At 38.2% G+C, this 16,371-nt stretch overlaps 1 protein-coding gene across 2 annotated transcripts in view; it reads left to right on the top strand.

Annotated features, from left to right (window-relative positions):
• Window positions 1–13,865, top strand: part of PLS1 (plastin 1) — a 62,584-nt gene extending 48,719 nt beyond the window's left edge. For both annotated transcript variants that reach the window (XM_083364689.1, XM_083364688.1), the window contains exons 12-16: window positions 3,835–3,949; window positions 5,230–5,363; window positions 6,054–6,177; window positions 8,637–8,761; window positions 11,271–13,865. In XM_083364689.1, the coding sequence (XP_083220815.1) occupies window positions 3,835–3,949; window positions 5,230–5,363; window positions 6,054–6,177; window positions 8,637–8,761; window positions 11,271–11,406 (634 nt within the window). In that variant the 3' untranslated portion in view covers window positions 11,407–13,865. The remainder of the gene's footprint in view (window positions 1–3,834; window positions 3,950–5,229; window positions 5,364–6,053; window positions 6,178–8,636; window positions 8,762–11,270) is intronic.
• Window positions 13,866–16,371: the final 2,506 nt, after the last annotated feature.

Raw genomic sequence — 16,371 nt, 5'->3', positions numbered from 1 at the left:
CGGCCCACGAGGGGGGAAACAGGCCCGACCTTATCTTTATCTCCGGGCAGTGGCTTAATGGTTTGGGTGGGGTTTTTCCATCTACTCAACCCCTCTCATGGACAAATCATTATCTCCTGTGGCTGGGCCTCCGTCATGCCACCTCCCGCTGCTGGGAGGCGGAACTGACCAGGTGGTTCTGCCCCAGACACCTGATGCACCCAGAAGGGTTTCAGACGGCGCTTGGACTGATTCCTGCCTCCCTTTCCCATAGCCCGGTCAAGACCTTGGTTGATGCCTGGCAACGGGCTGCTTCTGAGGCTCTTGACTGTGTTGTGCCTTTGCAGCCTCTTACCCGGCGCAGGTCCCGGTTGGCCCCTTGGTTTTCTGCGGACCTTCGGGAGATGAAGCGCCGGAGGAGGGGCCTAGAGAGCATTTGGAGATCCAGTCGGTCCGAATCTGACCGAACACAGTTAAGATCTTTTACCAGATCTTACCTTGTGGCAATGGAGGTGGCGAAGTGTGCTTGCTTCGCCACCCTCATTGCGTCTGCAGATAATCGCCCGGCCGCCCTGTTTAGGGTGACCCGTTACCTTTTAAATCAGGGGACAGGGAAAGATCCCTTGCGGGGATGGGCCGAGGAGTTTAGTCACCATCTGCTGGACAAAGTCGCTCAGATTTGGACCGGTCTGGACTCTGACTGGGCAGTATCTGACAAGGGGGAAACGACGGGTCTGGCCGATATTTGGGAGGAGTTTGACCCTGTGACTCCGGATGAAGTGGACAGGATCATGGGTAGATTGAGTGCCACCACGTGTTTGTTGGACCCGTGTCCCTCCTGGCTGGTTTATGCGGCTCAGGAGGTCACACGAGGCTGGCTCCAGGCAGTGATTAATGCTTCTTTGAGTGAGGGGTGCTTCCCTGCCGCCTTGAAGGAGGTGGTGGTGAGGCCCCTCCTCAAGAAACCTGCCCTGGACCTGGCCATTTTGAATAACTTTAGTCTTGTCTCCAACCTTCACTTTCTTGCAAAGGTTGTTGAGAGTGTGGTGGCACGGCAACTCCCGTTGGTCCTGGAGGAAACTGAGTATCTGGATCCATACCAATCGGGTTTCAGGCCCGGGTACAGCACAGAGACGGCATTGGTCGCGCTGGTGGATGATCTCTGGCAGGCTTGGGATAGGGGTTATTCCTCTGTCCTAGTCCTATTAGATCTCTCAGCGGCTTTTGATACCATCGACCATGGTATCCTGCTGCAACGTCTCCGGGAGTTGGGAGTGGGAGGCACCGTTTTACATGGTTCTCCTCCTACCTCTTGGGCCGTTTGCAGACGGTGTTGGCAGGAGGACAGAGGTCAACCCTGAGGCCCCTTGATTGTGGGGTGCCTCAGGGGTCGGTCCTCTCTCCCCTCCTGTTCAACATATGAAGCCACTGGGCGAGATCATCTGTGGTTTCGGGGTGAGATATTATCAATATGCGGATGATACCCAGCTTTTCATCTCCACCCCGAACCAACCCAGTGATGCCCTTGACGTGATGTCCCAGTGCCTGGAAGCGGCATGAATCTGGATGGGGAAGAACAGGCTCCAGCTCAACCCGGCCAAGACCGAGTGGCTTTACGTATCAGCATCTTGTGTAGTCCAAGATCTTCCATCTTTGGTTATGGGGGGAGAGGTTTTGCCTCCCGTTGATAGGGCGCGCAACTTAGGCGTCCTCCTGGATGCACAACTCAGTTTAGATCATGTTGGAGTCGTGGCCAGGGGGGCATTTGCACAGGTTCGCCTGGTGTGCCAGTTGCGACCCTATCTGGACCGAGATGCTTTACATACGGTCACTCATGCGCTCGCCACCTCCCGGGTAGATTACTGCAATGCTCTCTACATGGGGCTGCCCTTGAAGACTACCTGGAGGCTTCAGCTGGTGCAGAATGCAGCTGTGCGGGTTGTGATGGGAGCATCCCAATACTCCCATATTACACCCCTCCTGCGTGAGCTGCATTGGCTACCGGTTGCCCTCCGGGTGAGATTCAAGGTGCTGGTTCTTACCTATAAAGCCCTACATGGCTTAGGCCTGGGATATTTGCAGGACCGTCTGCTGCCAGGAACGTTTTCCCATCACCCTGTGCGCTCACACAGAGAGGGCCTCCTCAGGGTGCCGTCGGCCAGACAATGTCGGCTGGTGACCCCCAGGGGGAGGGCCTTCTCTGTTGGGGCACCTGCTGGGTGGAATCAACTCCCCCGGGAGCTCCGGATGCCCCCAGACCTTTGGTCCTTTCGCCGTGACCTTAAGACATATCTTTTCCAACAGGCCGACCTGGACTGATGATAATGGGGTTTTTAATTATGATTTTAAATGTTTTTATTGGTTTTAGTGGGACTTTGACACAATTTAATTCTTTTTTAATATTTGTATTCATTTGTATTTTATTGTTGTTAGCCGCCCTGAGTCCTTCGGGAGATAGGGCGGCATACAAGTCTCATAATAAATAAATAAATAAATAAATAAATAAATAAATAAATAAATAAATAAATAAATAAATAAAGTAGTCCTACAATAAAGTAGAATTAACTAATCTTGTGTTTCCTACTCTTTGGGAGTGTTGTCAGTCTGGGAGGCTAATAAGGGATCTCCTGGCAGCATGGAGCCCACACATTGGTTGCACCATGTATAACATTCTGATTTTAACTTTCTTGAAATCTTATTCTTCTTTATATTTAATTATGTAAGTGTTTTAAAATAAGGTTTATTTGTTTCATAGTATGCCACCCAAAGTCACCCTGTGTGAGGTGGGCTGCTGTATAAATGTGATAAATAATAATATATTACAATTGTATTATTGTTACAGTATATTGTGAGATTTTTGAATACAAAATGTTAAATTAGCACACCATATTACACAAAGTATCAAGATCTGAAAATCAAAACTGAAAAATTATGGCATAAATTATCCATAGTGGTCCCATTGGTTATCAGCACAAATCTTGGATGGCATTTAGAAAATCTGTGCATTCCACCTATTAATTATAAAGTATACATTGCTTGGATCTACTATGTCAATCTATTATGACATCCTAAATTCTTGGGAAGAACTTGTTCTGCATGAAGGCCAACACCAGCTAAAGAACTGGAAGCTCTGAATTCACATTGTTGTATACATAATAATAATTGGAAGATCTGCAAGTAATATCATTTGCCTGCAAGCAAGAACTGGTGGGAACAGAGAGAAATAGAAAATGAAGGATTTAAAGTGCTTTGGGACTTTAGAATTCAAACTGACAGACACCTGCCACATAATACCCCATACTTAATTGTCAATAATGAAGACAAAGTCTCAGTAATGGACATGGTAATACCTGGAGACAAGAGAAGAGAAGAGAAACAACTGAAGATAACAAAATACAAAGACCTGCAAACAGAAATAGAACTATGGCAAAAGAAAGCTAAGGTAGTACCATAGTAATAGCTGCCTTAAATGCAATGTTAAAACAATTGAAGCATCACTTGAACACCATCAGTATTGACAAATTCCTCATCAGTTAATTGCAAAAGGCAGCTTTACTTGGAACAGCTTACATCATGCAATGATACCACTAAAAGCATTAAACATCCACATCTGCCTATCCCATGTCCCTGGGAAGGACTTGATAGGTGGAGAAAAATGCCAAATCCAGTGTAAACATCTGGCTGAATGCAACCAATCACAATAATTAAAATAGTCTTGTGAGTTGTAATGGTTTTAATGAATAATTTAAATGGGAAATTTCAAAAATGTAGAAGCAGTGAAAATATGTTTTCTGATTACTTAAAGGATAATTTGCTTTTAATCAGAAGAACCTTTTTTCTCCTTCACCTTGCTAGTGACCTTGCTGATGGTTTAGTAATCTTTCAACTCTATGAAATGGTCCGTGTACCTGTAGAATGGAGTCATGTCAACAAACCACCATATCCTGCACTTGGGGGTAACATGAAAAAGGTTGGTAAATATTTCTGTTAGGAACTCTGGTACCTATATAATCACCACTAATTTATATTCATCAATCTCAGTTACAAAAGGGACGCAGTGGCTCAGTGGGTTAGGACGCTGAGCTTGTCGATCAGAAGATCGGCAGTTTGGCGGGTCGAATCCCGAGTGCCGCGTAACAGAGTGAGCGCCTGTTACTCGTCCCAGCTTCTGCCAACCTAGCAGCTCGAAAGCACGTAAAAATGCAAGTAGAAAAATAGGGACCACTACGGTGGGAAGGTAACAGCGTTCTGTGCGCCTTTGGCGTCTAGTCATGCCGGCCACATGACCACGGAGACGTCCTCGGACAAGCGCTGGCTCTTCAGCTTTGAAACGGAGATGAGCACCGGCCCCTAGAGTTGGAAACGACTAGCACGCATGTGCGGGGGAACCTTTACCTTTACCTTTTATCTCAGTTACAAGCAAACATAGTAGAGATAGATAGCATGTGTAAATTAATATCTCTACTGATAATTTTTATGGTTCTATTTGTGATTCACAAAACCAAGTAGAAATTTGTAACTTAATCTTGAAACTAAGCACTGAAGCTTCCGTGTTAATATTTGGCTAATATCCAAGCACTGACATACTGTATAAACAATAGACCACCAGCACCACTAACATGGATATCAGCAAAAGCAGTGTTCAGTAAAGACATGGTTAGTGATACACCATCAGATGGCTGACTGATGAGAGATCTCAGGATATAATCTACATAGCCATAAGTAAGATTAAAAAAGAGCAGAAGTTTACTCTTTGATCAATAACAAAGTATTTTATATATTGTTCACATACAGTGCTAGGATTTTCTTTATTAGCATATCATTATGCAAATATATACTGTTAAAAAGTCTACAGGCAAACCAGAGCTCTGGCAACTTTTCCACTATTTCATAATCATTTAAAAACCTTACAGGAAAGCTAAAGAGTGGTTGCCAATCATACATATTCATCCCGGTTTTGAACATCTTAATAATGTCACATGCCAAATGTATTATTTTCAAATAGGATACCTCTGGGAAATAAAGAATTTTTATGCATTCTGCAGCAGAAACATGCCTACTTTAATGTAAACTTAAACCATTTGGATTTCTGAGACGTAGCAGATGTGAGGGCAGAATTGCATAACAAAATATAGCAATTTAATCTAAGGAATTAATTAGAAACTAAATACTGTTTTTCAGGTCAAAATATCTGCTTTTTAAAAATCTGGGTAATAACACTGATTTGTATCTATAATCAAATGTTTTTAGATTGAAAATTGTAACTATGCAGTAGAACTGGGAAAGACAAAGGCCAGATTTTCACTGGTTGGAATTGGTGGAAAAGATCTCAACGAAGGCAACCCAACCTTGACCTTGGCACTAGTCTGGCAATTAATGAGAAGGTGAGGCTTTCTTACATCTAAATAAATCCAATGGCTTAACTAGGTTTTATTTATATCCAGCCTTTATTTTTATAAATAACTCAAAGTGGCGAACATACCTAATATTCCTTCCTCCTCCTATTTTTCCCCACAAAAGAAAAAAAAAACCACACCCAGATCTATGTGGTAGGTTGGGCTGAGAAAGCGTGACTGGCCCAAAGTCCCCCAGGCTTTCATGCCTAAGGCAGGACTAGAACTCGCAGTCTCTTGGTTTTTATCCTAAGCCCTTAACCACTACACCAGAACTTTTTCTATAAGTGTTCTTCACTTATTCAACCAGCAGTTTAAAATCCAGATAACTGAATATTTTTTTCCATTTTTTATCATTTATGCCTTTTTCAAAATGTACAATAAATCTGCAGTATGCTGCTGTGCATGTCTGCCATGTTACAAACGAGTTACAAGTTTGTAAAAACAGTTGCAACCTAGAAAGCCATACATATATCTATATACTGCTAAAATTCTCATGTCTGTTTAAATTGTTTGTAACCTTCAATTGGGTAAAATAGTGCATCATAGGGCAGTATTTTTTAAAAAAACAAATTTTATTGGTTTTCCAGTTTTACATTAGGTGTTCGGAAAGCAGCAGGCTAGCTGGGTAATCAATGGTTCAATAACATTCTTACCAGTTACATATACTATCTATTACAGATTTACTCTGAATGTACTATCAGACCTTGGAGAAGGGGCGAAAGTAAATGATGAAACTATCATTAAATGGGTGAATCAAACTCTTGCAAATGCAAATAAGACCACTTCAATATCTAGCTTCAAGGTAATAAGACTATCAAATAAAGGGAATATTATATTAATTACATAGAGAAAACCTGGATGAGAATGAATTTATAGCAGAAATTCAACACTTTTTAAAAAATGCTTAAAATACTAGATTTTAAAATGTAAAAACAGATGAGATTCTGGATAACTATACGTGCATATATATTACTATCTTTGTCATGGGCCATCATATCTATTTTTCTGTAGAACTAGATGAAAAATAATTTTGTGGATGAGGATTATACATGATGATTAAAAACAGGAAGAACCTTGTATCAAAGAGTGAAATTTTGTACCTATATTACAGTTGTTGTATCATAGTCAAATACAGTACAGAGGCAGTTTATGCAGGATAAAAGTATTAAAAGTAACAAAAGTATTCTTCAGAGAATTTTTTTTTTATCATAACCTTTTTGAGAACAACCAATCTATATCCTTGAGTTTTCTTTATTTTCAACAATATTCTTTTCTCATGCAAACTGAAGTAATGTTACTTCAGTTCAATTTTTACTTCCATCCACACATTAAATTTTGCCACACCTTCAATCAGCCTTGAACAAGTACAGTATTCTAAAGTGCATACTGATCATGGAAACACCAGAAATACTGTAGAAAATAGTTTTATGACCAGTTAGCAAAAATGTTTTTCAGAAATCCCGCTTTCCTTTGCCATATTTATCTTAACAATGGAGTACAAGAGATACACTTAAGAAAAATAGGGACAGCAGAGTTACAACAGGCCAATGTGATCTATAATTAGAACTAAAATTATATATCCAATCACTGTATTAAGAAACCTCAACTTAGTAGCTCAAAAGGAATAGTAAAATACTGCTTTCAGATAATACAGATAATACATGGTAGAACAGATAATACATGGTGGAACTTAAAAAGGATGAGCCCGTCTTGAAACCATAGCTTTAATCTCCTGGGTAAGAAAAGCATGGTGAAACTCTTAAAGCAGAGCTAATTACATCATTCTAGGGCACCTCCTGCTGATAACCTGATGTCATGGATAAGAACACTCATCTGCTTGAGCTGTTAAAAGGATGCTGAGTACAGCAATACCACCTGCTATTTTAAGACAGAAATACATCTTAGAATCCCAGGAATAAAATGTAATAGCTAGTGACCATCTCAAATTCATAAAGAGATTCCAGAAAGAATCGGAGTACTATATACCATTTATAAGCATGTAGAAGGAAGTAGTAATGGAGTAGCCATTTTATTTTAATTTAATGCAAATATCTTGCACGATTGTCCTATTTGCATATGTAACAACAGTACTTAGAACATATTGCAACGCTCTCTACATGGGGCTTCCCTTGAAGACCACTTGGAGGCTCCAGCTGGTACAGAATGCAGCCGCGAGAGTTGTCTTGGGAGTTTCCCGGTACTCCCATGTTACATCTTTGCTCCGCGACCTGCATTGGCTACCAGTTGTCTTCCGGGTGAGATTCAAGGTTTTGGTAATGGTTTTCAAGGCCCTACATGGCATGGGTCCGGAGTACCTTGGGGATCACCTGCTGCCGGCGTCAACTTCCCTCCGCCCTGTGCGTTCCCATAGAGAGGGCCTCCTCAGGGTGCTACCGGTCAGAGAATGTCGGCTGGTGGCCCCCAGGGGGAGGGCCTTCTCTGTGGGCGCCCCGGCTTTATGGAATCAGCTGCCGGTTGAGCTCCGGATGGCACCTGACCTTCGCTCCTTCCGACGCGGTCTGAAGACCTATCTATTTGAACAAGCCGGCCTGGCCTGATGGGGGATGTGTTGGGGTTTTTATTGTGGATTTTTATATTATTCTATTGTTTTAGCTCGGGCTCCTATTTAATTCTTTTTTAATTTTTGTACTCTGTATTTTTATATGTGCCCTGTTCACCGCCCTGAGTCCTTCGGGAGAAAGGCGGTATACAAATATAATATAATAAAATAAATAAATAAAAATATGTTATTCTAAGGTTGGAAGGGATCTTGGAGGTCTTCTAATCCAACCCCGTTTGAGCAGGAGATCCTATATGGATATAATTGGTTTAACCAAACTACATTCCAAGCAGCAGTATAACTATTTTTAGTTTTCCATAGATATTGTGGAATACTGGATGTGCTTCAACAACACTTTTATGTTTCTTTCATGTATGCAGCATAGCTAACAGGAACTGAAGAGTGTACACTGCCATTGTGTAAAAAAAAAGATTTCTATAAAACGGTACATGGTACATTAATTACAAGTTATTTTTGTGATTAGGAGAAAAAATCTATAAGATATACTCAAAAGTGTTCAGGAAGCAAAACCTTTGAGGTCCAATGAAACATGTTGAGGACTTTTTGTTTGATGTATCATGGACAATAACTGGATAAAAAGAGAAAAGGATATGAGAAACCAAATTAAAGATGACAAGCTATGATGACAGAAAATAATTCATTATTGATAACTAACAATACCTTAATGTATTTTGTTTCAGGACCAATCTATAAGCACTAGTTTGCCAATATTAGATTTAATAGATGCTATCGCACCAAAAGCAGTCCGCCCAGAAATGGTCAAGAGAGAAGATCTAACACCAACAGACAAGCTAAATAATGCTAAGTAAGTCCTTGCAGCATATTTCAGAAGACTATCCTGTAGAATGAAAGCAACAAGCAATCCTTTAAAGTGCCATAGATTATAGAAACATGGCATTTTAAAGAATAATGTTTTAGTATGGGCTAAAGTTACCTTTGTTAAGTTTCAAATGGGAGAAATATATAAAATCTAAATCTTTCAACAGTTATGATTGTTGATATTATAGTAGTGATAGTCATTAAATTTATTATGCTTGCCCACTCTAAAATAATCTAGGCTGTGTAAAACATATTAAAATGTTAAAACAAATTAGCAGAACATATTAACAATAAAACAGTTAAAACATGACAATACATAATGTCCCAGTCAAAAACAGTCATGTCAAACTAAAGTACAACAGAGGCTTCACAATCAAACCCAAAGCTGGGAATATTTCATGCATCTAACAAAGTATATTAAACCTGGGAAACATATCCTTCTTCAATGACTAGTCCTCACTGGAAAAATATTTGCATTAGACATAATGATGCAACATTCTTTACTTCTGCAAAGCATAGAATCCCACTCAATAGACTACATGCAGCATGACATTTTTGACATAAATCAAATGATACTTAATAGTAGATTTAGAAATAATATCTAATAGGACCATTGTAATTGTAATGAGTTGCACTAAAGATGTTCTAATCCAGCAGTCCCCAAGCTTTTGAGTACCAGGGACTGGTTCTGTGGAGAAAGGGATTTCCGTGGACTGTAGGGGGTGTGGTTTTGCATGCTGCCTGCATCCCACAGATGGGGTTTTGTTTGCTGCCAAGCCATGGACAGGTGTCGGGACATGGACCAAGGGTTGGGGACCCCTGTTCTAATGTATCTGTAATGAATCACATTAAAGATGTTCTACATTGATATCGGTCCACTATAGTAGTAAACATCTTTTTATAGATTTATGTGGAAGCCTAAAAATAAATATGCATGATTTAGCAGCAGTCCTCACAAGAGGACTGAAACACTTTTTTAAAAAAATAATTTTTGAAGCGTGTTCAGCCTTAATCTACGATACGGGGTAATTGAATTTGTTTATTTGTGTCAGCAGCATCACAATCAAACTAAAACATACTATATAAAATAAAATATAAAATATAAAACATAAACATTAAAATATAAACATTGAAGTAAACTAGTGTTATTATTTATGGTTAATATATTAATTACACCAAGCTCTAATGTCCCTCTTTCACAAATTCAATTGAAAAACAAAGTTGCTTTCCTGAATCAATATCCGGGATCAGAGATAATGTATACCATGTTGGTTAAATGTACGCTCAATAAAACTGAATTCATAAAGTTGTTACTAGGCAGATACTTTTGGAAATATGTTATTATGAATGTGGCCATACTGTTTCTAAAATACTATGTCTGTGACTGGAAACACTTTTGAATCATGGCTTGATAGAGTTTTTCTAATCCCTGTATGTGAGCTGTACATATTACTGGAATACACAAGCCTTGCTATTGTCACTAGGATTTTGCAATTTAGAGATTAGATTATAATAGGGTCTCCATGATGCTATCCTTGAAAGCTGTCTGAAAATGACAACTGAATATCTACACAGCCTTCTCTCTCAAATGTATTTTCAGCATTTATATAAGCTGAAGAGTGGATTGTAGACTCTGTTATGTTTTACTGTCATTTTGTATAACAAACTTCCAGGCTATTTTCAAAGGCGGTTTTAGTGAGAATTGATGCAGGCATGCATCTTTGATATTCCCTGACATAATAAATCAGTATGGTCTCACTACCCTTTTTAAAGCAACAAAGTGTTTGTTTTCTTAAGATTTTTTTTAAAAATGTTAGGAATTAGTATATATCCCCCCACATTTTTTTCTACTTCATTCTGAATTGGTTTGGGTTTTACCACATTATTTAACTCTATGTTTTAAATCCGATGTTTCTACCCATAGCACTTAAGACAACTAAGTAATAAAATAACATTCTAAATCTTATTAAAATAGCTAAAATCTCTATTACAATCAAGTCAGATTAAAAGAACCCACTGGAATTCAATGCAAAGTACTGATATCCGTTCTAGACTTTCTGGTAAACTTCTAAGAGAATACATATTTTTACAGCATATCCTGTTTTTTGTATTTCTGTATTGCATTTTAAACTGTGCAACGTTCTGGGAAATTTATATTTAATAATATTGTACACAAGGTTTTAGATACTGTATAATAACTTTTGAAAAGAAAGACAAAAATTGTGTAAAACATTAATGCATATTTATGACTGTAAACTATTCATAATTTGGTGAAAAGAATACACTGCAACTTCTTTTTAAAAACTTAGTTCTGAGAGTTGGGGAACTATCTGGAATGGAATATAGCATGTAGGATTGTGAGTTTATGACTAGAGAGAAGAGTGAAGAAAAATTATTGTCCCATTAGCAAAGACAAAAGTTATTAAGGAATCATCATACACTTCCAATGCAAGTAATGCTAAACAAGTATTTTTTTTCTCCTTTTTCTTTCCAAGGTATGCTATTTCTATTGCTCGGAAAATTGGTGCTTGTATATATGCCTTACCAGATGACTTGGTAGAAGTGAAGCCAAAAATGGTCATGACAGTGTTTGCATGTTTAATGGGAAGAGGATTAAACAAAACAAAATAAAGAACACTTTTTCTTTTTCTGCCATGATAAATGCATTGAATGCCTCATTGTTTACAGACTAGTATAAAGCAGATAATTTATATAAATGTGGAAAAGACAGATTTAAAATGATTTTTAGTTATCACTTGAAGTGCGTATTGCATCAGCATGTGAGCTAACATTGCTAACATGTTGCAATAATTGTAATTAACATTACTATGTTCAGCAGCTTTTTAAATCTGCATATGATTTTTCTCAGCACAAAGATTCCCAAGATTGTAAAGTGCTATTTTAGGAAATACTATAAAGTCAAAACTTTTGATTGATGAGATAAATTTCAATTGTTGCTGGCAAACATCTCTTGCTATGTTGTAAAATAAGGAGACAATATTTTCAATAAAAGAGAATATGTAGCTCAGGGTTGAACTGTGGAGTCCTTGGTCCTCTGTGACTTTGGTTCTTTGTAGATGTTGCATTACCTGACTAGGTAACAACATTAGCACTAGTAAGTGTGGAGTTTGTTCAGTTTATATACAGTGTCAGTATATATCCTGCCAGTGATGGTGGAAGTGTGATTTTTTTCCTTGGTAATTCCTGGATATCCTTATCAGCAGAGGAAATAATGACAAATTATAAACACAAGTCTTATCAAAAACAATCCACACCAACCAAATGCTCCATTACCAAAGTAACAACCTAACCTCCTATAATAGTTGTTCTGTAAGACCATTATTCAGAAGAGTAGAAACATTGCAGCAACCAAAACACCAGAAAAAGGAAACACACAAGCTACGAAAATAACTCTACCCCACACTGAAAACCTCTCAAAAACAACTAATACTATATAACAGTGTTTCTCAACCTTGGTAACTTGAAGACGTGTGGATTTCAATTCCCAGAATTCTCCAGCCAGACTAAGAAATTCAGGGAATTGGTCCACACATATTCAAACTGCCAAGGTTGAGAAACATTGTTCTATAACAACCACATAGTATCATCGCATCATACTAACCAACTAAAGCCCTCCAAAACATCTTAAGTAAACCAAAAGACCCAGTAGCCCAAGAACAAGCCTACATCATATAGTGTAAGGACCATAACAACCACTATATAGGAGAGACAAACAGAGCAGATCTTAGGAACACCAACCAGCAATCAGAAGACACAATGAAACTCCTTAAACTCACAATACATGGGCAGACTTGGCTATAGTTGCAGCTTGGAAACTGAGTATCCAAGATGAAGCTAAATTCAAAAATACTAGAAAATTTCTGTGAGCTTGGTAGTCAGACAGATCAGCTATCAGAAATAAACCACACTGCTACACCATTCAAGAGATAATTAAAAAAATCTAGGGAAACAAAAAGACCAGAAAACATCCTCTCCAGCTGCTGATACCCAGATAAGCAGAGATTAACACCATATAAACAAAGAAGCAGAAAACAATACTTTAATCAAGGAACTCCTTAAAAGAAAACCACACCAACAAACCAATAGAAAAGCAAGCTACTATATATAAACAGGGAACAAAGTCCATATTAACACTGCTGATGTTACCTAGTCAGGTAATGAAATGTCTGCAAGCAATCTTAAGAGCACCAAGGACTCCACGTTTTAAGCTGTAACAAATCTTGTATTTCAGCTATGATTTAGGTATTGAAAAGAAAATGTTCCCTTACCAAAGCATATTTCTTTTATTATTTTGCTGGTGTAAATTATAATTATGTGAATATCACTGTTCTTTAGACTGCTTGTTGGAAAACAACTTCACAGAGATCGTACAAACTGTAAATAAACCTTAAGCATTGATGAGGCTGGTGTGGGAAGAACCAATAAAATTTGCTCTGAAGACAGAAAATATACTGTTTCAATCTCAAATCCCATTAGCATAGTAATAAAAAGAGACATTTACAATGGCTCCAGAGTAGTAACTTTCCTTAATTAAATTGTAAACTCTTTTCTATTTCAATGTCTCAGAAAAAGAAATTTATAGACAGTATGGCATTATGTTAGTTATCTTTATGAAGCAATCAGGAATGTGACAAAATGAAGATATTTTGATACAGAAAAGGAATTGATGTATTCTCATAGCTGTGCTTGAATGCCTCTATTAGTGTATAACCATTATACATTAGATGCAGGATTGTACTGGTAATCAACTAATTAAATATTGGGAATGAAAATGTTTTTTGCTACACTGATAGATAAAATTTATTACTTGTGCTATTGAACTTACAAATTCCATTTATGAGATTTTTTGTAGAAATGTTTCTTCTGTATTACAACTTGTACATTTTATATAACAAACAAAAATACTATAAAAATAAAACTACTAGGGTTTGCAGTCTAAAATAAAATTAAAACATGTTTAATGATAGCAAGAAATGGTATGTATATTGTATTACTTGCAGTGTGTTTGTGTGTGGGTGAATACAAACACACATTTTAATAGAATACCAAATTAAAAATCAATAAAAAATAGCAAGTCTAGTTTTGAACCAGTCTTAAATGGAAGTGTGTTGCCAAGCACCCGAAATACGACTATGGATACAATGGCAAAACATCTTACAATGGCTAGAAGTGCTATATGGGCTATAAAGCATTGTTCTCTTATAATTTCAAACAGTTGTCATAACTCGTAAGTTGAGGACTATTTGTATTAAGCAGTAGGAGACACTACAACCAGTTTTATCTTTATTGGGAGTCTTCAAGCGTAGCTATCCTTCATACTGGAGGAGGGTGTTTGAATGATTTATACTGTATGCCTATTACTGGCCAATAGCTATTACAAAATCTAAAGCTATATAAGCTCACATATAACCCCGCCATAAAGATCAAAATTTAAAACTTTTCCACTCTGAGGAAAGCCAGTTGCCAGCCTAACTCACAGAGGGAAAATCATTACCAGTATCTGCAAGTTGTTCTACACCAGGAGGAACAGACTTATATCAGACTGGCCAATACAAACATATGCTGTTGGTTTAAAGTGCTGGTTTTAACCGTTAAAGCCCTCAGTGATCTAGGATCAGGTAACCTGGAAGAGCACCCAATCCTATGTATACCTACCTGGTCTGTTAATGAGGACCTTCTCTAGGTCCATCCACCAGTATTTCTCAGCTTTTGAAACTTGAAGGTATGTGGACTTCAACTCCCAGAATTATATTTTCCCCAAATAATTTAATCTTCTTAAATGTAGTTTTGGATGAAATGTAGTTTCAATGATCACTGGGTATCTGCTTTGTAAGAAATGGGGACCCTGAACAATAGAAAGACAGATGGTTGTACACAGTGCTTTTTTTGTAAAAGAAAAAGGTGCCGGAACTCGCACGTCATACAACCCGCCTTGCCTATCCTACAAGGTTCCATCCAAAAAAGGTGCCGGCACTCTGTTCTGAGCATTCTATGACAAAAAATCCCTGGTTGTACATTTTGGGATTGAAGAGTGAAAAATCTAAATGAGATGAGTCATGGACACATTTTGAGCAAATGAGATGTTTAAACAAAAATGTATTTTTCTATTGTAAAGCAAAGCTGCTAAGCATTCCATTGTTAATAGGATATATTGAGACAAGCATCCACATTTCATTGAGATGGAATATCCATGGCTTTCTATATGATATGATTAAAAGATTATATTGGTAGCAGAAACATAGCCATGTTTGAGTTATGTATGATCCTGGAGCTGACCTAGTTTACATATGCAAGTGAGATGGGGCAAGGACAGTAGAGGGAAATGGGGAAAGAATTTGCAACAGGAGAGGCGGGTGGGCAGAAAGTAGAGCCAAAGAAAAAGGTTGGGGGAGAGTTTGGAGAATTTGCAGCTTTATTATTTTTATTTTTTTCAACACAATTGCCCCCTTTTCCTGCTTTCTATTAGTAACTATTTCTTTATGAATGGCGAAAATTCTTGCACAAAAGCCTGGTTCAGAAGGAGCAGAAACAATGGTTACAAAGTAAAGAAGGAAGCAGAAGAGTAGGGAAATGCCAATGAAAAACAAGGCCTTTTAGGCAAAAACAAAAAAACAACAAACTATTTATTCTAACCAACCATCAAACCAGTTAGTGAAGGAATTGAAATCCAGGATGGCATCCTGGCTGACATTGTGGAAAAGACGAATTACCTGTTGGATTGGGAGTAATGGAAATGAGAGAGAAGAAAAAAAGAAAAAGGAAAAAACAACAAAGCATTACCGTATTTTCCGGCGTATAAGACGACTTTTTAAACCCATGAAAATCATCTCAAAAGTTGTGGGGGTCGTCTTATACGCCCAGTCGTCTTATACGCCGGAAAATACGGTAGTTTAACAGTATGCACACTTATGAAGCCATGTTATTGTACATTTTTATTGTTATTCCTTCCCCCTAAAAGATTTCAGTTTGTTTTTCAACTGAATTGTACAGTTTATATGTTAACGATGGAAAAAATTCTGAAATGATTTATCTTGGTCTGATTTTTTTACCAATAGCAATACCACTTCAACTTATATATCGTCCCATACTGGGCAGTTTACAACATTCTCAGGGCAGTTTACAATGTCAGCATATTGCCCCCAACAATCTGTGTCCTCATTTTACTGACCTCGAAAGGATGGAAGGCTGAGTCAACCTTGAACTGGTCAGGATTGAACTCCTAGCTATGGGCAAAGTTTGCCTGTGATTCTCCTTTTCTAAATGTGCCACCAATTAGATTTTTTACATCTCAAAAGCCTGGCATTTTAACAGGGTGTGTAGCACTACAGCTGGACTCACCCTTAAGATGCTAGTTGGGTTTGCTTCTTTCCAAACCATTCTCTCTTGCTCCTGCTTAGAAGAGAAACCAATAGAGCTCTTACTCTCACTCCCTGAATTTCATTACTAAGAGTTTGCAGATCCTCTTATTGTGATCTATGAAAGTAGTGTCATCCTCATAGTGCAGGTCAGAGATGTTTCTTCCTCCAATTTTACAACAAAGCTCATTTTCTGTCCAACTTCCTTTAATGTCTGTTC

This window comes from Vipera ursinii (assembly GCF_947247035.1).
Source record: "Vipera ursinii genome assembly, chromosome: 5".
NCBI lineage: Eukaryota > Metazoa > Chordata > Lepidosauria > Squamata > Viperidae > Vipera > Vipera ursinii.
The sequence above is the reverse complement of the archived record's forward strand: the minus strand, read 5'-3'. Positions and strand labels throughout refer to the sequence as shown.